The sequence below is a fragment of the Dunckerocampus dactyliophorus genome, chromosome 8 (assembly GCF_027744805.1).
Source record: "Dunckerocampus dactyliophorus isolate RoL2022-P2 chromosome 8, RoL_Ddac_1.1, whole genome shotgun sequence".
Taxonomy (NCBI): domain Eukaryota; kingdom Metazoa; phylum Chordata; class Actinopteri; order Syngnathiformes; family Syngnathidae; genus Dunckerocampus; species Dunckerocampus dactyliophorus.
In genome coordinates this window covers 11,210,478-11,232,140 of record NC_072826.1, presented here as the reverse complement: position 1 = coordinate 11,232,140, position 21,663 = coordinate 11,210,478, and the positions used below count along the sequence as shown (strand labels likewise).

General features: G+C 42.8%; 1 protein-coding gene across 3 annotated transcripts in view; it reads right to left on the bottom strand.

The window, feature by feature from the left end:
- Positions 1-20,147, bottom strand: part of rassf5 (Ras association domain family member 5) — a 32,477-nt gene extending 12,330 nt beyond the window's left edge. The window contains exons 1-2 of one of the 3 annotated variants that reach the window (XM_054784844.1): positions 19,362-20,147; positions 5,803-5,924 (exon numbers count right to left, since the gene is read on the bottom strand). In XM_054784844.1, the coding sequence (XP_054640819.1) occupies positions 5,803-5,924; positions 19,362-20,145 (906 nt within the window). In that variant the 5' untranslated portion in view covers positions 20,146-20,147. Of the gene's footprint in view, positions 1-686; positions 1,779-5,802; positions 5,925-15,781; positions 16,536-19,361 lie in introns of those variants that run through there. The other 2 variants (XM_054784845.1, XM_054784846.1) reach the window with 2 other exon arrangements.
- Between the last annotated feature and the right edge of the window lie 1,516 nt (positions 20,148-21,663).

Sequence of the window (21,663 nt, the reverse complement as noted above, 5' to 3'; positions counted from 1 at the left end):
TGATGAAAAAGTGAAGAAGTGAACCGTTCACCCTTACTGTACTAAAAAAAAAAAAAAAAATGGGGCAAACGTAACCACTGCACAGCATGCACACTGTTAACATTTTCATTTTTTGCAGTTGTCAGTGAATAATGCATTACGTGTAATGTAAGCATTGGAAGGAGTTCATCTATTTGGTGATAAGCGCAGGTTTACCCTACTACGTCCAATTCTTGAAGCGTAGTCCCACAAACAAATGTCAAGCTGTGTGTACAAGCTGATTAAAGACAGGGTTGCTATGGTAACTATAAAAAAATGCTGGCTACAGTTAGGCAGTAGCACACCAACACTGAAGTGCTGGAGTATCAGCTTTGTTTCCACAGAAACCTCTCTCCCATGCACAGAGGAGGGAAAAACCTGCAGGTTGACATCATCAACTTTGTGTTTGTTATGCCCTTCATGTTTCCTACAGAAAACGTAACGCTAAATGCACGTGCGCTGCACATATGACAGGTGTGATATGATCCATCAAGGTTGGCGGACAAGGCTTAGGAGATCAATGTTGCTAAATGATGTATGAGTCGCCATACATGCATGCGGGCGCGAGACTGACTACAGCATCCTAACCAGTTCCTCCTCAAAACTTCTGCTTTTCTGTTTCTCACATAAACCAAAAAACGCCAAAAAAGCACCTGAACAGAAAGTACCTTAACAGAGTGCTTGGGTTTGCGGAAGAACGAAGTCTTGGCTGTGAAGAAAGTGAAGTCTTCACTCTCATCGTCCAGGCTGCAGTACCCGCTGCTCATGCTGTTGCTGCTGGTCATGGAGGGGGTCGGCTCCGTGTTGACAGTCATGGAGAGGTCTGGCACGCTGACAGCTTGAGGAAGTCACGCTTTAGCCTAACTACAAGTGATTATACTCATCCAGAGAGAAGTCCCAGATCAAAGGGCGACACAGGTGGGGGAGGCCAGTAAATCTGAGAAGCAGCGTAGATGTGTCACTTCCTACGGATGCCTGACACCATATATGCACCTGCCCATTGGTGGCTGCATACGTCTACACTGCTGTTTAAATGTAGAATATAGGACCATCCAGCCCACGGTGTCATGGAGTCACTTTACAGCCGGGTGTCAAGTTTAGCCACCTGACTGGTACCCGCTATACTTGCAATCTAGCCGTCACAAAGGCGTGTACACAATACCACATCCTGTTTCTTCTTGTGACGATTCAGTTCAACAGCCTCTCAGTTCAGCTGCTGTTTTTATGAACGGAGCATCCATGCAGCCTTTTGAAAGCATCAAACCTTATACGCTCCTCTCATCTGAGTGTCACCTTGGCAATGCAACCGGAGAGTGATGCCTCCTCTTCTTCTCCGTCGTTCTTTGCACCCGTTTCCTTTTCCCCCGTTCACTCTCTAGTGCAGCCTCGCTCGACCATCTGTGGTTATCAGCCTGCGAGCACCCTCCCCCTTCTCTTTCTCACTGCAGAGCATAACCACTTCCTCTAACAGAGAGCAAGTGAACTCCTGTTTTACATACTGAACTGCAGTAACAGGGAGCTGTGTATAGTGAGGAAGATGGCTGAACTGCTACTAAGAAAACAAAAATCCACAATGGAAACCACCGGGAATGCCAAGAACATATGAAACACGCTCTCGCTCCTTTATTGTGTAACTGGGACTGCCTTGTCGACGGTGTGACTAAAATTAGATTAACATATAGTGAATGATTACTCAGGGTTGGAGATTAAACTGACCTCTGATCCGTTCAGCCTGCCTTCTAACTGCCAGCGACCCCCCTGCTCCAAGGGTGTTCATTCCCCAGACACTGCTACTATCAGATGTGCAAATGTGCATTGCATCTCTACGTGCATGTATTTTCTCTGTATCGACTCAGATAATGATTTATAACAGGGCGCTATGTTATACGGTTGTGTCTATTTTGGTATAAAAATGATTTCCAACATCTTTAGCACATCTATTTTAACTCTTTAAATACCAAATACGTAGTTACACGTTTCCCAACAACATATTCGAACGTCTATTTATATGTTGTTTTGCGTAAGAGGCAAAAAGAGGTGATGACACAACTCTCCACGAATGCATTTCACTTCAGAGCAATTTTAAGAAAAAAAAAAAGGGCCACAAGGTGGCAGAAGTGGACTTGATAAGCGCATGACGGGGAGGAGGAAGTGAGAGAGCGTGGAGGAGCGTAGCGGGCAGTTTTAACGCACGCACACACGTGCACACACATGCACACTCATAGTTCAGTCCCAAATGTGAAAATTGTAAATAGTTCATGGTGTTATATTTGGAAAGAAATTATTTTGATGTAAAAAAAACCCTTTTCTGTTGTTTATGTTGGTATAGTTGTTGCGATATTTGAGCAAAGCAAAACATATTTGGGTTTTGTAGTCGGGAACTGATATTTTCCTGAAACTTAACTATGTTCTACTGCTGATTACTACAGAACGGAAAAAGGTAGAAACAAACTTTTTATTTCTGATGACAGACGGGAGTCTAAGCTTTCATTTGGAAGGTTCCATGTTTATACAGCCATAGAACACAATATTCTGTGTGCCTTGAAAGATTAAATAAAAATAGTCTAAAATGGCGAGTACTGAAGGGGTTTGTCTTTTAATAAGATTCAAGAGTTTTACTGTCATGTCATGCCTGACATGACATGGTGAAAAAAAGTTCTCCTCCCATTCCGTGTGGAAGTGGTAAGTTTTTTGTCTTCTTACTTTGTCCTTCTTTCCCATTCCGTTTGAAACACTTTATTAAGTTTTGAATAAATAAATTGGAGGCCAACAAAACAAAGAATAATGGGAGTGTAAAGGTGACTATAGGGCTGTTATTTCATGTCTACCGGGCTCAAATAATGGTCAAAATCATATTTAGAAAGTCATAAACAGGTTTTCTAAGTACAAAAATATTTAATTTATTAATATTGAATCCTACTTAGCGGAAATTCACCTATCGCAGTCGGGTCTGGAATCGATTTACCGCAATAAATGAGGGCCGACTGTTTTCCTAAAATCCTGACGTCATACAGACAATCAAGGAATCATGATATGATTATGTGACTGTATGCACATGCGTCCTGTTTGACTCTCGGCCCACATCAACAGTTTGAGGAAATGCAGCAGTGAGGCAGCTGATGTTGACCCACAAGGGGGAACAAACATTCAGCAGAAAGGGACAAAGAAAAGGGTATTTTGAAGGGCAAGTTTAAATTCAAAGCCCTGGCAGATGGCTCAACAAGACCAAAGTTATTTGTATCTACTGTCGATGTGAGTTGAGTCGTCACCGGAGTATGCCGAGTCTCAAATACAAAAGAGGAGTTACTGGAGTACTGCAAGTATTTTTTATTGCCATTTATACCGTGGTACCTTGGCATACGAGTGTCCCAACTAACAAGTGTTCTTTTAGATGCGAGCCGTCTCTCGGCTGATATTTTGCTTTGGACCGCGTGCTAAATTTTGGTTTACAAGCTGTTATTTCCCAGCAGGCATAGCCGAGGACAGCTATTTGGGGGCTTGTGTCAATGTGACGAAGGCGAAAGTGAGCAAGCGAGCGAACACACAGCCCTCAATGAGATTGTACAGGCTCACGAGGGAACGTGTTTGCATTATTATTATTTATTAGTGATTTATTGTGTTGTAATTGATTGTGCTTGAACTGCTGTGTTTGTCACAGATGAAAGAATAAAAGTTGCGTGCTGAAAGACCCGCGGTGTCATACTGCCACGCCTTTGAAGTCGCCAGACTAAGAAAAGTGTGTTAAATTGTGTGTATGTTTCTGGAAGTGAAGTGGAAGTGAAGTATAAGCTATAGACTAACTGGACTACAGTATATGGGCGCAGTCCTACCTAGTTCTGTACACTACTGACTCTTTTTGAGCGCTATTTGTTGTAAGTTGTCAATATTTACTTTTCTAACACCCTGTTTTCATTTCAATTAGTTGATGGGTGTTTTTGCAAACCTTGATGTGTAATATTAGTCACAATAATTTTTTGTGGGATCATTTGCTTGAAGAGAATGATATTTGAGTGATGGACAGTTTATCTTACCAATGTCTATTTCTTGTACAATACATTGTGTTTGTTTTTTTATACACTAAGGTCCATTTTGTGTCGAGCTATTTAGAAACACAGAATGTTTAATAAAAAATGTTGATTGGTGTATTAAAAACTGTATTTAAAAAATCATCTTTCAAAAGGACACTTATTATAGATAAAAACGTTGTGATTGTGATTAATTATGAGTTAACTCTGGACAGCATGTGATTAATCATGATTAAATATTTTAATCAATTGACAGCCCTAGTACATAGACATGTCATATTCATATTTTGAATAGATTAAGGAAATTATTGAAATATATATATATATATACACACAAACACACACACACTAAGACAAGTACACAACCCACACATAAAGGGTAACCGCACACATGCACCTACAGTACTAGCCTTACGACAACAATGGCCCTTTAGAAGATCCTTTTTCTGCTGATGCACACACACAATGCACACATGCACACGCACGCGCACACACTGTAAGGCAGACCCATAAAAACAGCAAACCAGATAAGAGTGAGAGGACTGCAGGGAAATAAATTGGCGTCTCCCTTTCTATTCTGCAGTACCAGGGAGCTGTATAGCTATATATATTCTGCTGATTCAACATTAATAAATCTTTTTTTTTGTTTTATTAAGGCAGCGGTTGTGCCCATACAGCTTCAGATAACATTGTTTACTACTAATATTTGTTGTCACTTTGTAACATATTTCAGGGTACACGTGATAGTGTGAGGGCATTTGTTCACGCTCTGCAAAAGTAAAGTGCTACCTGGCTCGCTACCAGGCTTCTAATTTTGTCTAATCTGCCCACTGGCTGCTGACATTCTGCTGCAGCTCCCTGTGGTCATGCAGCCCCCCCCGCTTGTGCGTGTAATTGAAGCATGCGTGTGTGTGAGACTGTTGTACCACATTGTGTGGGTGACTGCAGCTGCACACACAAAATACGTGAAGCACCTACAGACGTGACTGATATAATTATCAGATCGGGATGTTGAGGAGTGTCGTCTTCGCATTTTCGGGGGTGGGGGGTTTTGAAAGAGGAGGGTGTTTGTAAAAGTGTGGGCTGAAGAGATGTTGAGGTAATGTGCATTTACTACCTAATCCTGACTAATACACATTCACACAAATGTGGGGACTTTGCCAGCGCCCCAATGATTTCTACTATAACAGGGGTGTCCAAACTTCCACCGAAGGCCACGTACTAAAATAACGAGAAAAAAAAATCTAAAGACGCAACGACAATTCTGATGTTTTTAATTTTCTGAAAAAATGGTTATCCAACGTAGATAAGAAGTTACATATATAAACCATCTTAGCTTTGTGTAATACATGACAAAGCCTATTAGTATTATTACTGAAATTACTAGTACCAACTTTTTTTCGCCTTTTTGCTCTTTTTCTCATTTTTGCTGTTTTTTTTTGCAGTTTTATTGTCACACTTTGGACATCTTGAATCACTCCTCCACCAAAAAATGTACAGTAGATAGCACAAATTCTACTACTCAGAATAATACTCTGAAAGTTTGCTGTGCTTAACAGCTCGCATCTCAGTTTATTTCGGTTATCCGGCTTCTGTGTTGCCGACAAAGTCTAGTATTACTTGTTAGTATTCTCCGTTTTTGCTGTTGTTTTTTTGTTAATGTCATATACATATATGTCCTATAAAAAATGCAGCTGGCCACCGGGTCACACTTTGGACACCTCTGCAGTAGAATATATTCCTTATTCAAAATGCTTACTTTCTGTTCCTCAGTGGAGCGGTGTCTTCTGGAAAATTGAGTTTCTTCGGCCTCCTTGGCAGTCTGGTTGCAGTCGAGCTGAACCTGTCTCTCACACTCCAGATGGCAGGTGTATGTGCAGTCTGGCGAATGCAAGACACAGAATGAATACACAAAACAGGACATTAATCAAGGCAATATAGAGTTGGAGTTGCTAGTTATAATTAACATGGAGTTGATAGTTAGGTTGTACTGTCAGCATTAATGCGGTGGTTGTTAAAAAGCGAGGCACACCTCCAAAATGGGGTTGCCAAAGGACTTTAGGGAAAGTGCTGCAGCTTGAGAAAAATCAAGAAACATTTTTTTTTGACACAACAGCTTTCTCAAGAGAAGCCAGGGACAATTTGGAGTCGATGATAGGCTGTGCCTGTACATTCAATGATAGCCAACAGCAGCTAAACTTTGCCCAATCGCTATTATTAGCTGACAACAAATGTAACTAATGCACGTGCGTGTCTTTTGTGGGGCGTGGCTTGCAACATTGGAGCAGAAAGAGGGTGGAATATAAGAACGTCAGTGCCCCCCCAATCAGTACCTAAAAAGGTAGACAGCACCTTTACCATGGCCATTTCAATACACAATAATCCCTCATTTATCGCGGTTAATTGCTCCCACACCCGACTACGATAAGGGAATTTCCACACAGTACGATTCAATATTAATAAACATCAGATTTTTATAGTTAAAGCATAGAAAACCTGTTTATGACTTCCTAAATACCACTTTTACACTCATATTACCCACCATAGTAGATATAATGAGAGAAAATGAGGCATAAAAAAGACTTGTGCTCGTGTGTGTTTCAATAAATGTCTTCCGCATGAGTTTTAGCTGGAGTGCCTGTTGTGAGAGAAATAATTTTAACATAAAAAAAACGCCTGTCGTTGGCGATCAAGTTAGACTACAGTTCATCATCTTGTGTTGCCTTAAAGGGATAGTTGGGATTTTTTGTTGTGAAGTTGTATAACATCCCCATCAGCATTGTAGTCCATTAGTGATGCATATGTATTCATCTTTTGAACGCATATTGTTTTGAGAAGCCAAACTCTTTACTTAATTGTCCCCAGCAACTAAGCGGAACTACGTTCTTCATCAGAGAAATCTGACCAGAACTGGACTTAGGAGACCATGTGGGGGTTAAGTCGCTGGTATTGGACTACACTGCTTATGGGGAAGTCATACAACTTCATGTCAAAAAATCCAAACTATCTATAGTTCTATAGTTATAGTTATAAACTATAGTTAATTTCGAACATTTTTATGCTTGAAAATGCTTCATTTAGACAAAGAATAAGTAACACTTGTTTAAATATGCTTTTGTAGGACTAATATTGGGCTGTAGTCAACCATGAAACTGTCGTCATTAATTAAATTTGATAAACCGCGATAGTGAGGGAGCAATGTTCCAACTGGCGTGAGGGACGACTGTACACTTTTAAAATGTTAAACAAGGTTGTAAGTAGCCCACAATTTAAGTGACAATATATGGTGGCCTGAATATAATTACATTTTTAAGTTTAGTCAAAGCAAAATTGTGCTTCAAACAACATTTACGATAGATGACTTTATGGGAGGCTCATTGGCACAATTTTTGAAAAGCCCTGAGCTGCCAAGCACCCCTTTAAATGGGAAAATAGCTCTATCTAGTGGACGGTTTCACACTTACACCCAAGGCAGCTGAACTTCAACGATGACAAATTGGTATGAACCTATTACATACTGTATACACACCTCACTAAAACGTTAGGTATATTGGGCTTTCTGGTGATATTTTAGGATGAACCTAAAATGCACAACAGCCTTTACAGATGAACTTACTTTAATCTTCTTTTAATTGTCCAATGCACATGTCCAACTGTTCAATGTTTTGGTCCTTTTTGCACAACTTGCTGTTCTCTAACAAGGAGCTAATTGCAAAATTCACGACGTGGATTTTTTTTTAATTGTTTAAATTAAATTGCCGTTCTGTGACTCTTCCAGTCTCTGTATCCTGTTGCAACCTGACACTCTGTGACACTCTGAGCTCAGTGGCCACTTCCCTCTGAGAACATCATGTTTAAAGCTTCGCAATGGTGGGGTGAGGTACCGTTGATCAATTGTGAGGCATCATCTTGGGTCTCATGATGTTGAAATGTGAACAACACGACGAATAGAATTGTTAAACTACTCTAACTGAACCAGGAAATGTATTGGCTGATTCATGGATCACAAGCTCCTTTGTAGAGAATAGCAATAAGATCTTTCATGAGTACTGATAGCTCTTTGCTGAGGTTGATCATGTGACCTGATGTCGGTTCTGTGAGCTCCCGCAATTCTCATCGACTGTTTAGCTTGTTAGCGTCCACTATCGTGCACAAACAATGGCAATTAAGGAGAAAAAGAGAGTGCAATTTATTGCAAATCTTGATCCAAAACCAGGAAAAGGCATGAGCAGATGTGGGCTTAACAAGTCGTACACAAACAAGAAATAATGTAGGCCTACTACACGCTGACCAATTACAGCTTTTACAGGAAACGCAGGTTAGATTTTTTTGGAGGTGCACCTCCAAAAGAGGATTTGCAGGAGGATTTGGGGAGGAGTGAGTAAATTGTAAATTGTGCTCGTCTGCTCAGTCTGCTCATACGTTGGCAATAAAAACAAACCATTTAAATAGCTCAACACATTTAATACAGTAGTAAAAACTCACTTTTTTATTAAAAGTTTGTATAATTTGAAAACAAACATTTTATAATGGAGGTACTGTACGTGCAACTGTGACATATTTGCATGATCAGATCAGAGAAATACGCACAGAGGAAATCACACATTTTCAATTGCATGGTTCTTTGCATGGAACGAATGCCGCCAAATAAATAAATATTGCTTCAAACTGACCACACTGCGGAAAGAGGTGTACTGTAAACTGTAAAACAAACCAAATCCAGACTGTCCACTTACACACACACTATAGCGTACCAGAATAGGAGCTTTGGTGGTCAATTATGGTTTACCGCTCAGCTAGAAAAGAACAAATTTACATTCTGCTCTGAAAACGTCCCCAAAATAAACATTCTTCATGTGTTTGTGCCTCACAGCCTTTGTTGTGGCCAGAGGCTTTTCGATAAACACCCAGCTTCGTATCTCACGCCTTTGGTCACACAATCCATGCAAAAGGAGAAAAAAAAAAAAAAAAGCATGCTTGCAAAGATAGAAGATTGCAGTTTGGGGGGGGGGGGGGTTGGGGGGTGGCGCAACACTCGGACTTGTACTTGAAATCATTTTCTTTTAAACTCACTAAATAAACTTTGAAATTAGGGTTTGTTGTTTTGATTGTGTGCATAAAATAATAGCAGTGGCATGGTGTGCTTCCAGGACAGAGGTTGTAACCATGGCAACAAGATATTCTGTCATTAACTGGTAAGATACAATTGCAGACAATATTTGTTGGTTTCTGAATTGTACAACCCTTTGGGTTGGTATCACCGTACTTCTAGGGGTCACTGCATGAGTTGGCGTTGAGTTGTGACACTGGATACAAGAAGGGCGTGCGAGCATGGAGTGATGGCTGGGGGATGCAGCATCTTGCTGACAACAGGGATGTGTCGAGGAATGAGGAGAATGCAGATAAGCGATGCTCTGCTCACCACTGTTTAGAGGTCAGTGTACAAAGACAGGAGAGAAAGGAAACAGAGAGGAAAGGAAGGGAGGATCTCCTTTCCTGCCTCAATGCCCTTTCATTGAGTTTTAGAAATAATGGGAAACTAAAAGAGGACATACTTTTGGATAAACAGATAAGTTGTATGCTATCTTTCCATCATACTAGTTGGTAGGTAATCATCACGTTCTGTATATGTTGGAGATACCTCTCTGCTGCCCCCATGCGGCCAACAACAGTTCACGCAGGTTGAACAATTGCTTCAGCAATCCATTAGAAACTCAGTCGTCAGAGTCGTTGTTGGCTGGCTCAGGAGCAACCCTGGGAGGCGCATCGTTATTATGACGCCATGTATGACTGTTGAGTGAAGTGTAAGGGAAACACCAGGAACATTTTCCTTTGTGACACGACCCACCCGCCCCCGTCAGCACGTCACGGCTCACCACACACCCACAATATTCCCACACTGATAAGATGATACAATCACAGCAGTAGCGCATTTATCATTGGGGCGGCCAAGGTGAGACCATTACTCACATAGGGGTGGCAATAAGTTGATAGCTCAAATGTCTCGATGGCCAGCAGGGTGGCAGAAGAGTGACCACCATTGGCCACCACGTAGCTGAGCGATAAATGCTACAAGAGTGCAGGCTAACACAATAGGATAACTGCTACCATCCCTTCATTGGCTAAAAGGCGTCTAAATTTGCTATAGCATTCATGGGAAAATTATAGGACGGGTATATAACAGTACAACAAATGGCAACTTGATCTCATGAGATCCAACTAAAGATCTATAAATGTTAAATGAGTGAGTGTAAACTGTAAACATGTACACCTTCTCCATGTACAGTATCCCACAAATAGTGAGTGTTCTCCTCATACTTCAGCAAGTATTTATTATAATACATCTTCTCAAGGGACGGTAATATAGAAATGAAACTTGGATAGACTTTAGAGTTGTGTCTAACATCCACAAACTCCAGCATGTCAGTGTGTTGACATCAAGCAGAGAGAACTTTTATTTATTGTTTTTAAATGTGCTTCTCTCTGACAGCGTGTTGTGGGTTTGACGCTAGTATCGGGTCTTTGTAGGGTTTCTGGGGAAAGTACAATTGTTGCGCAAACAATACGAGAAAGGGGAAAAAAGTTGACATTAAACACAGCAAGACCAGTTCTGCTCACCTACACTTTGGTCAAGTTTTCTTTGGCTTTTTATGGTGTGACGGCTTTTTTCTTGTGGAGTTTCCCAGCACTCCATGGATTGTGTTGTTGTTTTTAATCTTTTGAGGCTTCTACTCAAAAAGCTGTTTCTTCATTTTACAGAATGGCTTTATTTGCCTCGTTTTATTACTTGGGCAACACCTTCTGCCGGATTCATAGCTGCAGCAGTCTTTTCCCGCTGCAGTTACCACTATCAAACCTCTTTATTTTTAAGTTACCATTAAAAAAAACTAATTATTTACAATGCGGATATGCAGAGGAGCGAATGTCGAACGGCAAGTAGGTGGCGATCTACTTTACAGACTATATGGGTTGGCTTTTACTCAGATGCCGAGCCCTCAAGAATGTTTGTTTGTGTTGTCTTAAGAAGAATTAAGGCTGTGGTGTTGTGTGTCGCTATGGTACACTGACCTCAGCTGATCTTTCGCCACCATCACTCTCTCCCACATCCCATCATTCCAGTCTGACTGCTTCTTAACCGACACTGCCTCCAGACAGAAAGAGGCCATGATATAGATGGAGAATGAGAAAGGAATGAAACGCCACACAATGAAATGAGGTTGGTTTTTGGCCACAGCATTAGGTATGCCTACACAATCTCGTGCCATCCAGTTGGTGAGCTGTACTGACATATATAATAACGCAACTTGAAATATTACAAACACCATCCAGTGAACTGGATAGAAAGTGCATGACGTTTGTGTATTGCGTTAAAACGGGTGTCCAAACTTTGTCCACCATGGCCACATTTGGGTCAGTCTCCTGAAAGGGGTACCAGAGATGGTGCCGTCCCTACAAGGGGCCTTACACGCAGCCTACAATGATTTGTAGCTATAACCAAATAAAAAAAATATACTGCAAACGCACTGAATCAACAGGGGAAACAGTGTTGAATATTTTCTTCGTGTCTGTTGTGTACAAAACACGATCTGGCGCCAATGTCAGCCCGTTTGCACATCGCCATATTGTGACATGCAAGTGTGTCGCAAAGACGATGAAATGAACAATACAAAACGGTGGAACTTATGTTCCAGCTGCTGTGATTTCTGAAGTACTTTATTTTATTATGTAAATTGGCTAGAAAATAACATTCAGTTTTGCTTGCTATGTCACGTTTTGGTTCCCCTTTCAGGAAACTGACCCATATATAAAAAGTGAACTATGCGGGGACAAGGTTGGTATTCCTCATTTTATGATCATTAAACACTATAAAACCACAGGTCAAAAGGTGTTAAGTAGTTATATTATTTCATGAATAAACTTTGTATGTCTAATTTTATTTTGGAATATGGCACAGACCAATGAAAAACAAGCTAGATACAGCGGCAAAACTCCCGAGCCACATTTTGGACACCCTTGCCTTAAAATGTCTCAATGTTTCTTCTTTAGAGGGAGTTTTGCTTGCCTCGCTCACCAAAATGCACGCTCATGTGGGGCTCACTTGGTTTTCTTGGTTGGTATCAGGTAGTTTTAGACCTGGTCCATGTGTGACGTGCCTTCGGATAACCTCTGTTCTGAATTGGAGCAGACTCATGGAATCAACACATGGAATGACCAGGAGCCAATTAAGATGCGGAGATGATGTGGCGTGCAGAATTTTGGACATCCATCCAGTTTTAGGACCGTTTGTCCTCATAGGGTCACGGGTCCGAGCTGACTGGTCACCAGTCATTCACGGGGCACATGTACACACGTTTAACGGGAGCTGGTTTGGTATTGTTTCTTTGTCTTTCAGTCTCCTATTGTTTAACTAAAGGTCATTGAATAAAAAAAACAAAGCTAGTGGTGACCAACGACTTTTGCACAGCACTGCATGTGGGGGCAGAGTGAACTCCCATCGCTGCGTTCGAGTTGCTTACGCCCACTGAGTGTATTGTGCATGTTGTGAAGTGAACTGCACTCAGCTTGTCTCTGCGGAGGCTTGTTAAGTGGAACATTTCAAGGCATATCTCTGATTTCACAAACTATCAGTCTCTAATACGTGTTTCTGGAAGTCTGAGGAGTCAGTATGTTTACGCTTTGGACAAATCTTCCGCAATCTGAGACAGCGCTGTGTTTAAGGACCAGAGGATGGAAAGACTCAGGATCGTTGTTGTTTTTTTAATATATCGTATAGACAAGACAGTAGGTGTGGGACAGAGACGGGAGGGGGAAGATGGAGATTAGCCCAGTTCCTCAGGTCATGGAGGATGTCTGCATGACATTAGATAGAAACATGATGGAGACACCTAAAAGGGATTGTATTGTTGTTTCTCCAAATCTGGCTGAAAAGGGAGGGGTGAATCCGAGGCTAGGCGGCTCTGATGCAGAAGCAATGCTGCTAACACAGTCACTAATGAACTCTAAAGGGGGTCTTATGAATGAATAAAGCAGATTTGGGAAGCTTTTAGCCAGTCTGATCCTATCATCCTATCATAGCTCATTTGGAGCAGCTATCCATATTCTCCACAGAGTTAATGCATCCCATCCCTTAATCTATCAGAAGGAATTACACTGATGCACTTACTTGTTGTTGCTTTAATAAGCACTGACCTACCAAGCGGGAGCTAGCAAATGAATGTGTGGATCATTTTTCATTTTTTTTTTTTTTTACTTCAGCTCCATTACTGCATCATCTTCCTCCCAGTCAAAGTCACCATCTGCCTGGTCACAGATGCAGACTTTAGCAAACAAACAAGAGCGAGAATTCATTGTGTTTGGGGGGGGGGCAGCCATTGCTTCATGATTACTTGTGTTGTTCATTTCACAGTTTAGCATCGGAGAACACAATGTGAAGCCACGCCCACGTGAATATGGATATTTAAGAAAGTGCATGTTTTTAAGTGTGTTTTGGTCTCTCGTCCAAACGCAAAAAAAGATTTTTGTCCTTAAAAACTTGACTTTTGGCAACCCCTGATCTAGTAGAAACCAATAAAAATGCCAATAAAAATAAAAACACTGATGTGCATGCCTGGTCAGTACTTGGTGAGGTTACATCATGTCTTAAAAAAAAACTACAAAAATAAGGACAAAACCCTACTTCTTCAGCAACACAGGCCTCTGGTCCGCCATTGTTGTCCGCATACCCAGAATAAACATTTTAAATGAGTGTTGTTTTCCACTATAAGGCAATTTTTCAATGTTCTGAAAACTCAAACAAGAAAAGTAACTGCCTCAGAAAAAGGGAAACCCCTATTAAGAGAGGTACGGCTGTGTTGCAAATTGAATTAGGGCTGTAACTGGTCATTATTTTCTAAGTCGATTACTCTGAAGCTTGTTGTTTCGAACTTAATTTTAATCAAGTAATCGTTTCGGCCCTAGATGGACCAAATCAATGTGAACCAAACATGTGGTTTGGTCCGAAACAGATCAGAAAAGAGGCAAAAATGTTGATGTGTGTGAATATTAATTGGATAAATTGGAACAACAATTAATCGATTAATCATTGACTAATTTTTGACGTTTTAAATTGAAGACTTCACTTCAATATGTACACTGTGTACTTAGTTCGTGAGGGCGGCGCTAATTTGGACAGTGTAGTGCTGTGCCAAATTGGTGACTGTGGTTGCGCATTTACCGAAAATGACTACCGCAATATTTATCCGCTTCCTGGTCTTCTTCTGTTCGTTTTAATTGTGAAATGCAACCACTCGAGTTAGTCCCTCCCATTTCACTACTTAGCCAAGGTGGCGATGATTATTATCCTAACAGCCACTTGGTTCTATTGGTACCACTCATACCGTTATGTAACTATACAGTATATTCATGTGGAAGTCAACAATAACGCTTGGTAGAAGCCAAGCGTTCATTTTAACAGTAAGGTTGATTGAGTGTTTTAAAGGTTTATTAGAGTATTAGTTCACACAATGCTTAATGAGCTTATGCATACAAGATAAATCATAGAGACGAGCGCAATGCGAGGGACTTTGCACAGTTTGAAGCATTTCAACCAGTTATCTGTTTTACAGATGTTAAGTCTTTGGGGAAATGTCCTGTAGGGCAGTGCGGCATGTGGTGACACCCTCCTTATAATTACAGTTTGGCACATTAGCATCAAAGCACACCGGTCTCCCTGGAACCATTAAAACTGCATCATCCTATTTTCTCTGTGAGAATCATTCATTACACTCAGTTAACAGGATGTTGACTGAGACTCCTTCTCCATAACAACCAATCGGACAATTTTGCATAGTCATACCGTCTAACCACTAAAGTCACCAACTTAAATAATAGCAGTGTAGAGAATTCCCCTAAAGTAGCACCAACCAAGAACTGTGTCTGTGACAGGAGATAATTATAGGATGCAAAGGAGGCGGGAATGAGGATTAACTGGGTTTCCTTACTGGGAGCACCGTCTAAAAATATCCATCATCTTCCTGCACTAGCTTGTGCTATTGATCCCATTTCTAAAGGCTTTTGAGGATGCAGCGTGACATCACTTAGATGAGTCATGTTTGCTTTCGGGTCTTATCAGACATGCACAGGAGGGGGCATGCTCATCAACACGGAAGATCTGCTGCAACATCTTGATTTTCTTGAGCTGTCAGTCTCCTGCCGCGAAAGAAATCAATAAAACTGCAGCATCCAGCAATTTTCCTCGCTGGCCACAGTTTGTGCTAAGGTTGAGCTGGATTTGGAAACACATGAAAAGATCTGCTGCTACAAATCCGAAATTGTATAGTTGCATTGAATTTTCCAGACAAATTTAGCTTGTTCTGTGTCATTGCACGCACACAAAAGAGGACGGACTACTTGGTAGATTTGCCTACATTCTGTTTACTGGATAATCGTGCTGATTACAGCACATCTGTACTCTTTGTCCAGGCTGTTCACACATGGTGGTGCACACAAAAGCAATGAGCTGCTACACAAAGTGAGCAGCAGGGAGAGAGAGAGAGAGAGAGAGAGCGGGATGGAGTCTACAGCCAACATTTCGGAGACCAACCTAAGCACACGTTATGTACATATTTTAGCCCGCAGCTTTCCTCCACCTAAGCAAAAACTGTCCACTCATCACATCCCTCACTTTTTTCATTATAACCGAATTGCATGACCTCAGCTGTGCAACTTTGAACTCATCATTTGCTGCTTGTGCCTCATACCTGAGGTGGGGAGCAGGGACCCGTTGGAGGCCGATCTCCGGAGGATCCTCAGGCCGTCGCTCCAGGATCGGGACTTGGGCAGCCTCTTCAAAAGTCGTCCCAGCCGCTTCGACACCTGCCCAAAGCAGGCGCTACCAGCCTCCACCTCCGAATCCCCCCTCACCTCCTCCAGACGCAGAGACACCTGCCCCAGGAATGTTCTGCCCACCCTGACACCGTCAACATCTCCGGATCTGCCCCCCACCCCTGCATCCCTGTCCCTTGCTTCCTGCCCCTGTGCTATCTGTGCCATGGATGGAGCATGGCGGCACCATCCGGAGGGCACCGTCCCGTAACCCTCGCTGGCCCTTCTCTGCGGCCTGCCCCTGCCCGCCTGGGGGCTGCCCCAACGCCGCCAACCCCCCCACTGTCCCCCTCTGCCATCCCAACGCAGCCACTCTGCCACCGGTGCCACGCTCCGAATAAAGAGCCCCCTCTGCGCTCGCTCTGCCACCCCTCCAGCGGTACTCCTCACCCCCTCAAATGCTCTCTCGCCTCCCTCTCTAGCCTTCTCATGCAGCTCGGAACTCCTCTGCTCACGTCTGTGGGCCCTGAGGGGACACTTCTTGCTCTGTGGTCTGGTTACTGTGATATCAATGTTCCTCTCTCGGTCTGTACTGCAGCACCCATTCTCTGCAGTGCCGAGCAGCCGGCTTAAAGAGACAGACACCCCCACATGTGATCTCAGCTTCGCTGTAAACCACCTCTCTTTCTCTCGCAGCAGCAAGAGCTTTCACCTTTTTGCTTGCTGCTTTATTCTGTAAGAATCAGTCAGTCCCTTGGAATGAACCATGGTTTCATGTCACATGAAGCATTGGCGACATAGTCAAGGTTACAATGACACCTCTAAAGTTGTCTGAGGTCTTACGATTCCTAATACAACCAAAATATTCAGGAAATGCCTGCAACGTCTAAATGTTGATGATTTTCCTGTGTTTCTTTTATGATTATAAAGAAAGCCCCTAGGTAGCATGTTCTGCAGTCCCACTATCACCTACAACCAAGGGCAATCTAATTATAGAATCCTCCCTATTGAACCGAACAGAGTAAGTAGGCCCTACAGTCTTTTTGCTTGGAACAAATCCCTTATCTCCTAACCTCATCTTGTCATTTCCAATGTCAATCACAAGGATGGAAAGACTTTCATTCTGACAACATTCAGTGTTTTCTTTCCAACTGAAGGAATGTTTTCAAAAACGACATTCATCACAGGCCTGCCAGAAAGGCATCGACAAGATGGTTGTGAGCCATTGAACACAAGCTCCTTTTCGGGGGGGGGGGGGGGGGGGGGGGGGGGGGGGGGGTTCTTCCACTGTGAATGGAGCATTGTGGAGGACCAATGTGGAACAGACAAGAAGCTGGCTGGGACAAGGCTGGTACTGTCTAGACCAGGAGAGACCAAGGAAGGGATGAAGCAAAACAAAAACAAAAAAAACTTCAACAGCAAGTTTAGGTGCTGAATATATACTTGACTGCACTGTCAGACATGTACGCCAATTTGTTACGTGTAGGGATAATACCTGGACACCATGGCAACTCTTTGTACAAACGAGTACCACATAAAGTTAATGCCAATAGTTTTTAACATAACAATAGAGTGGAAGCTACAAGGATGGATGCCCTGAAGTCAATTTAGAATTCGACCAATTAATCAAGCTGCCATTAAGTAACTCATTGTTTTGCATTTTCTTTGGCTTTTGTGCACCATTCCAAAATGAAAGAGGCTCTACAAGGGATGCTAAGAAAAGAAGAACGTGAGAAAAAGATGAAGTAATTTCACATTCAACAGGAACTAAAAAAATAAGTTGTTTGGGGGAAGGAACCATTTCTGTTTTTCAAATAATTTCTGGTGTCTTTTTAAAATTTACTGTTGGTCAATTAAAAAATTTAAGTTAAATACAAACACTACTGTACATATACCCCGATTAAAGATTTATAGGTGGTAAATAGGGCCAGCATGGTTCTGTCAAAGCCTTAATTAAATACAAATCTGTCATCTGACTCCGTCTGCCATCCCTGTAATCCCAGTCTCTCCATCCATCAGACATAATCCCAGCCAGGAGACACACACAGCAGGGATTAAACTGGCTGCCATTCCAACATTACTTCCTCTCCCAGCCTATACTGTACATATACAGTATCTGACAAAAGTGAGTTCACATTTCAGCAAGCATTGTTATTACAGTATACTGTATCTTCTGAAAGGACAAAGCGGTCTTGGGCTGAATGAGTGCTGCCAAGCACTGGGGAGCTGCGGTTCACTGAGGGAAACACAACTGATGACTGCCAAAGAAGCTATAGACACGAGGAACAATCAAAGTTTCATTTTCAGTTTCATAAGCACTTTTTTGCCTGCTACTGGAAATCCTATCATACATAGAGAGATAGAGAGGGGGTGGGGGCGTAAATTGAATACAGGCAGATGGAGTGAAGGGATACAACAAAACAAAGACATGCACAATGATTGTTTAGGGTTGCAACAACTCCCTAGTCTTGACTCCCTGTTATTTCATGGGTGTAGTCGAAAGCCGATCTTGCATGCATGTGCAGTTCTATTTCGGTTTCACTTGTACCCACAAAGACACCCAGAAATGCCGACATATATGTTCCTGAAAAGTTTTCATGGTGCTACACATTCACCTCTGATGTTTTGTTGAGAAAACTTGAGTAGGCTGTTTTTTTTTTCTTTGGTTCAGCTGCTTCTCGGATTTAAAACTAAAGAGAACTTTTCATTTGTTCCCAAGAAACTCATGACCGACTGTAATCGCTGCTCTCGCTTCACTGGGTGGCCTCTTGCAGATAGAACATTAAATCAGACAGCCCTGCAGTGCTGCACGCACTAGCTAGGCTTTGCTCGCCTACATTGCACCACTCGTGTCGCTTTACACTCCTTTTTGTCATCATCATCTTTTTTTCTCCAACTTCTTTTCAGCCACAAACACACACATTGCTTGCACGCATTGTCATTAAAGAAGTCCACGTGTATGTCCATCTATCTATCTATCCGCCATGCCGCTTATCCTCACTGGGGTCACGGGTATGCTGGAACCTATCCCAGCTGACTAACGGCGAGAGGCGGGCTACACCCTGGACTGGTCTCCAGCCAATCGCAGGCACGTGTATGTCCACTAAAGCCAATCAAACGTTGACCCAATTGGCTTGAGTCAAGGCAGTACAGGTGGGAATGATGTCAACACCAACATCATGTGACCCCAGAATAAAACAACACTGGAAACAATTTGTGTTTCTGGAATGCAAAACAACAAACTCATTACTCAAGACGACAGAACAAAACCACTTTTTCCCCCCTTTTCTCTTTAAACAAGGGCCGTAAATCCCACTATGAGAACAAGGAGGCAAAGCTGCGAGGACAAGATAATGAGCTTTTCTGTTGGCTGCAAAATGTCTGGTAACAACAACTCACTACTTCGTTATCCATCATAAGATTAAGCTACAGTGCACATGCAGCAATGCAGGTCATGGACATGGCAACAAACCCATCATTTTCCAACAAAACACACACACAGAATGCAATACTCACTTTGACACTGGAGGGCCTGTGCAGTGATCTGGCGGCTGCATGCGTCACACCAGTCCTGGGTAACGGCCTTAGCATAGAACCTGTGTCCCTCTCCCCTCTCGGCCCCCAGCTTGTGTTCTGACCCCTGCGGGAAGATGGCCCAAGCCTCTCGGCGGGGAGGCTCCGTGCGTACCAACCTCACCACTCCGGTCCTTCCCTGTGTGAGGCGCTCCAGTGGAAGACCCCTACTCTGCTGCTTGTTTGACACCGAGTTGGAGGCGGTCTGTTGCCCGCAGTCCCGTCCGCTTTTGAACAATTCCTGCTGTGCTGCAGGCGATGTGCTGATAGAGACATTGACGGTGGGACTCTGGAGGTAAGGCTCACTGTGACCACTACTACCAGCAGCCGCGTTGTGGTTCCGGTCAGTGGTGCAGTCCGTGATGACGAATCCGGGGTGGTCGTCTCTCCTTGTCGGAGAGCGCCAGTCGCAGCGCACACTGTCCTGCTGCCTGCCCCCGTCGGGGCTACGTGGCGAAACTCCTCGGCAGCCACCGGTAGGAATCCCGCTTTTCATAGCCGTGTCTCCCACTGGTCCCGCAGACAAACGGCACGTCCTGGCTTGCTCTAGACTGGCGGCAGAACTGCAATTCCCACCGCATCTCCTAAACATCATTTTCTCCCACGAAGACTTCCTCGGGAGGGTGATTTTCTTCCTGCCGCCGGCCGGTTTGAAGACCCGCAGGAGCGGCTCAGAGTCCAGTCTGTGCTGGGCCGGGTGCTGGCCCACCACACTCGCAGAAGCCATCGTGTCCCGTCCTGCGAATTGTGCGTGTGTTGTGCTGCTTTGATGTGTGTCAGTTGTGTTGTGCTCCGTGCCCTGAATGTCAACTCAGCTCACGCCTGACACCAGCGTGTCGCCGTGACGTCACCAGCTCCCTCCCTTGAAAGAGGAGAACGCGCTCTGATCTTCAAAGGACTTGACTTTGGAACGACTACTTATTGTTCACAAAGACAAACGGACGCCTTCTGTTTGTTTAAGTACTCTTAGAACAGTACACCAGCTGAACGACAGTACAACCAATAATAGTAATAATAAAATTGTCTGTGTTCAAGCCATCAAGTGCATCCAGAAAGTATTCAGATCCACTTTTTCCACATTTTCTTGTTAAAGCTTTTATTTTTCCTCTTTGCAGCATAGCTCTAGCCCCATCAGGTTGGATGGAGTCATTTTCAGATCTCTGTACAGATGTTCAATGTAGGGGTGTAACGACTCGTTTGACTATCGATTCGATTCGTTTCACGATTTGTGGTTGCCGATACGATTCAAGGACGACATTGGTTCATTTAGAACAGGCGCCGGGAGCCTTTTTGGCTCAGAAAGTCATGAAAGCCACATATTTTAAAATGGATTTCCGTGAGAGCCCTGTAATGTTTTTTTTAACATTGAATACAACTAAATATGTGCATTTTTAAGCAAGACCAACACTTTAAAAATGTAAGTCTCTGAATTTATACTTTTCAATAACGTTATACTGAAGCTAACCAATAATCAAATATTTCTTACCATAAATGCAACTTCTGGTGCCGCATGGTTTTGCACCGTACTCCGTGTCTTTCTTTCTTTTCACCATCTTCTTTGTCAAAAGGGGTTTGCTCTGCAGAATTAGCACGCTGACTATTGGATTAAAGGAGGGAAGTTCCCTTCTTGACCTCTCAATGACCCGGGTAGGCTACCGCATTATCCAGTAACAATCAAGTTTTGGTGTCTGACCCGGAAAATATCTCGAAAGGACAGCTGGCATTGGCTCGGCCACCCGCATTGCATTAGAAAATGGCTGGATGGATTAAAATACATTATTTTTCACACAGTGATTTCTGTAATGTTTTATTTTAAAATGTCAGCGAAAAAAAAAGAATTATTAAATGTTTGCAAGCTAGATGCAGTTGTCAAAAGAGTCACATCATAGGTTCCTTAAACCTGATTTAGAACGATATGGTTCCGAAAAGATTCAGTCACTTTTTAGCCAAAAATTCAACCAGTGTGACTGTGAAGTAAATGGTGTTCCTCGCTACATCGCTGTTCACCTTTCGCTGATTCACTGTTTCACGGATCTTTTAAAGTGCAATTTTGCATGTTTTTTTTTTTTTAACAGCATATGAACACGCATTGTGTTCTGCGTCCTTGTGGTGTATTAGAACTATCTATCGGTGCTCTGTTGTATGTGTCTGTTATTGTACTTACTACTGCTACCAGTAGAGGGTGTTGTATACTCATGTGAGAGTTGAAGATGTGTGTAGCTTCACCTGTCTCAGTATGTGTTTA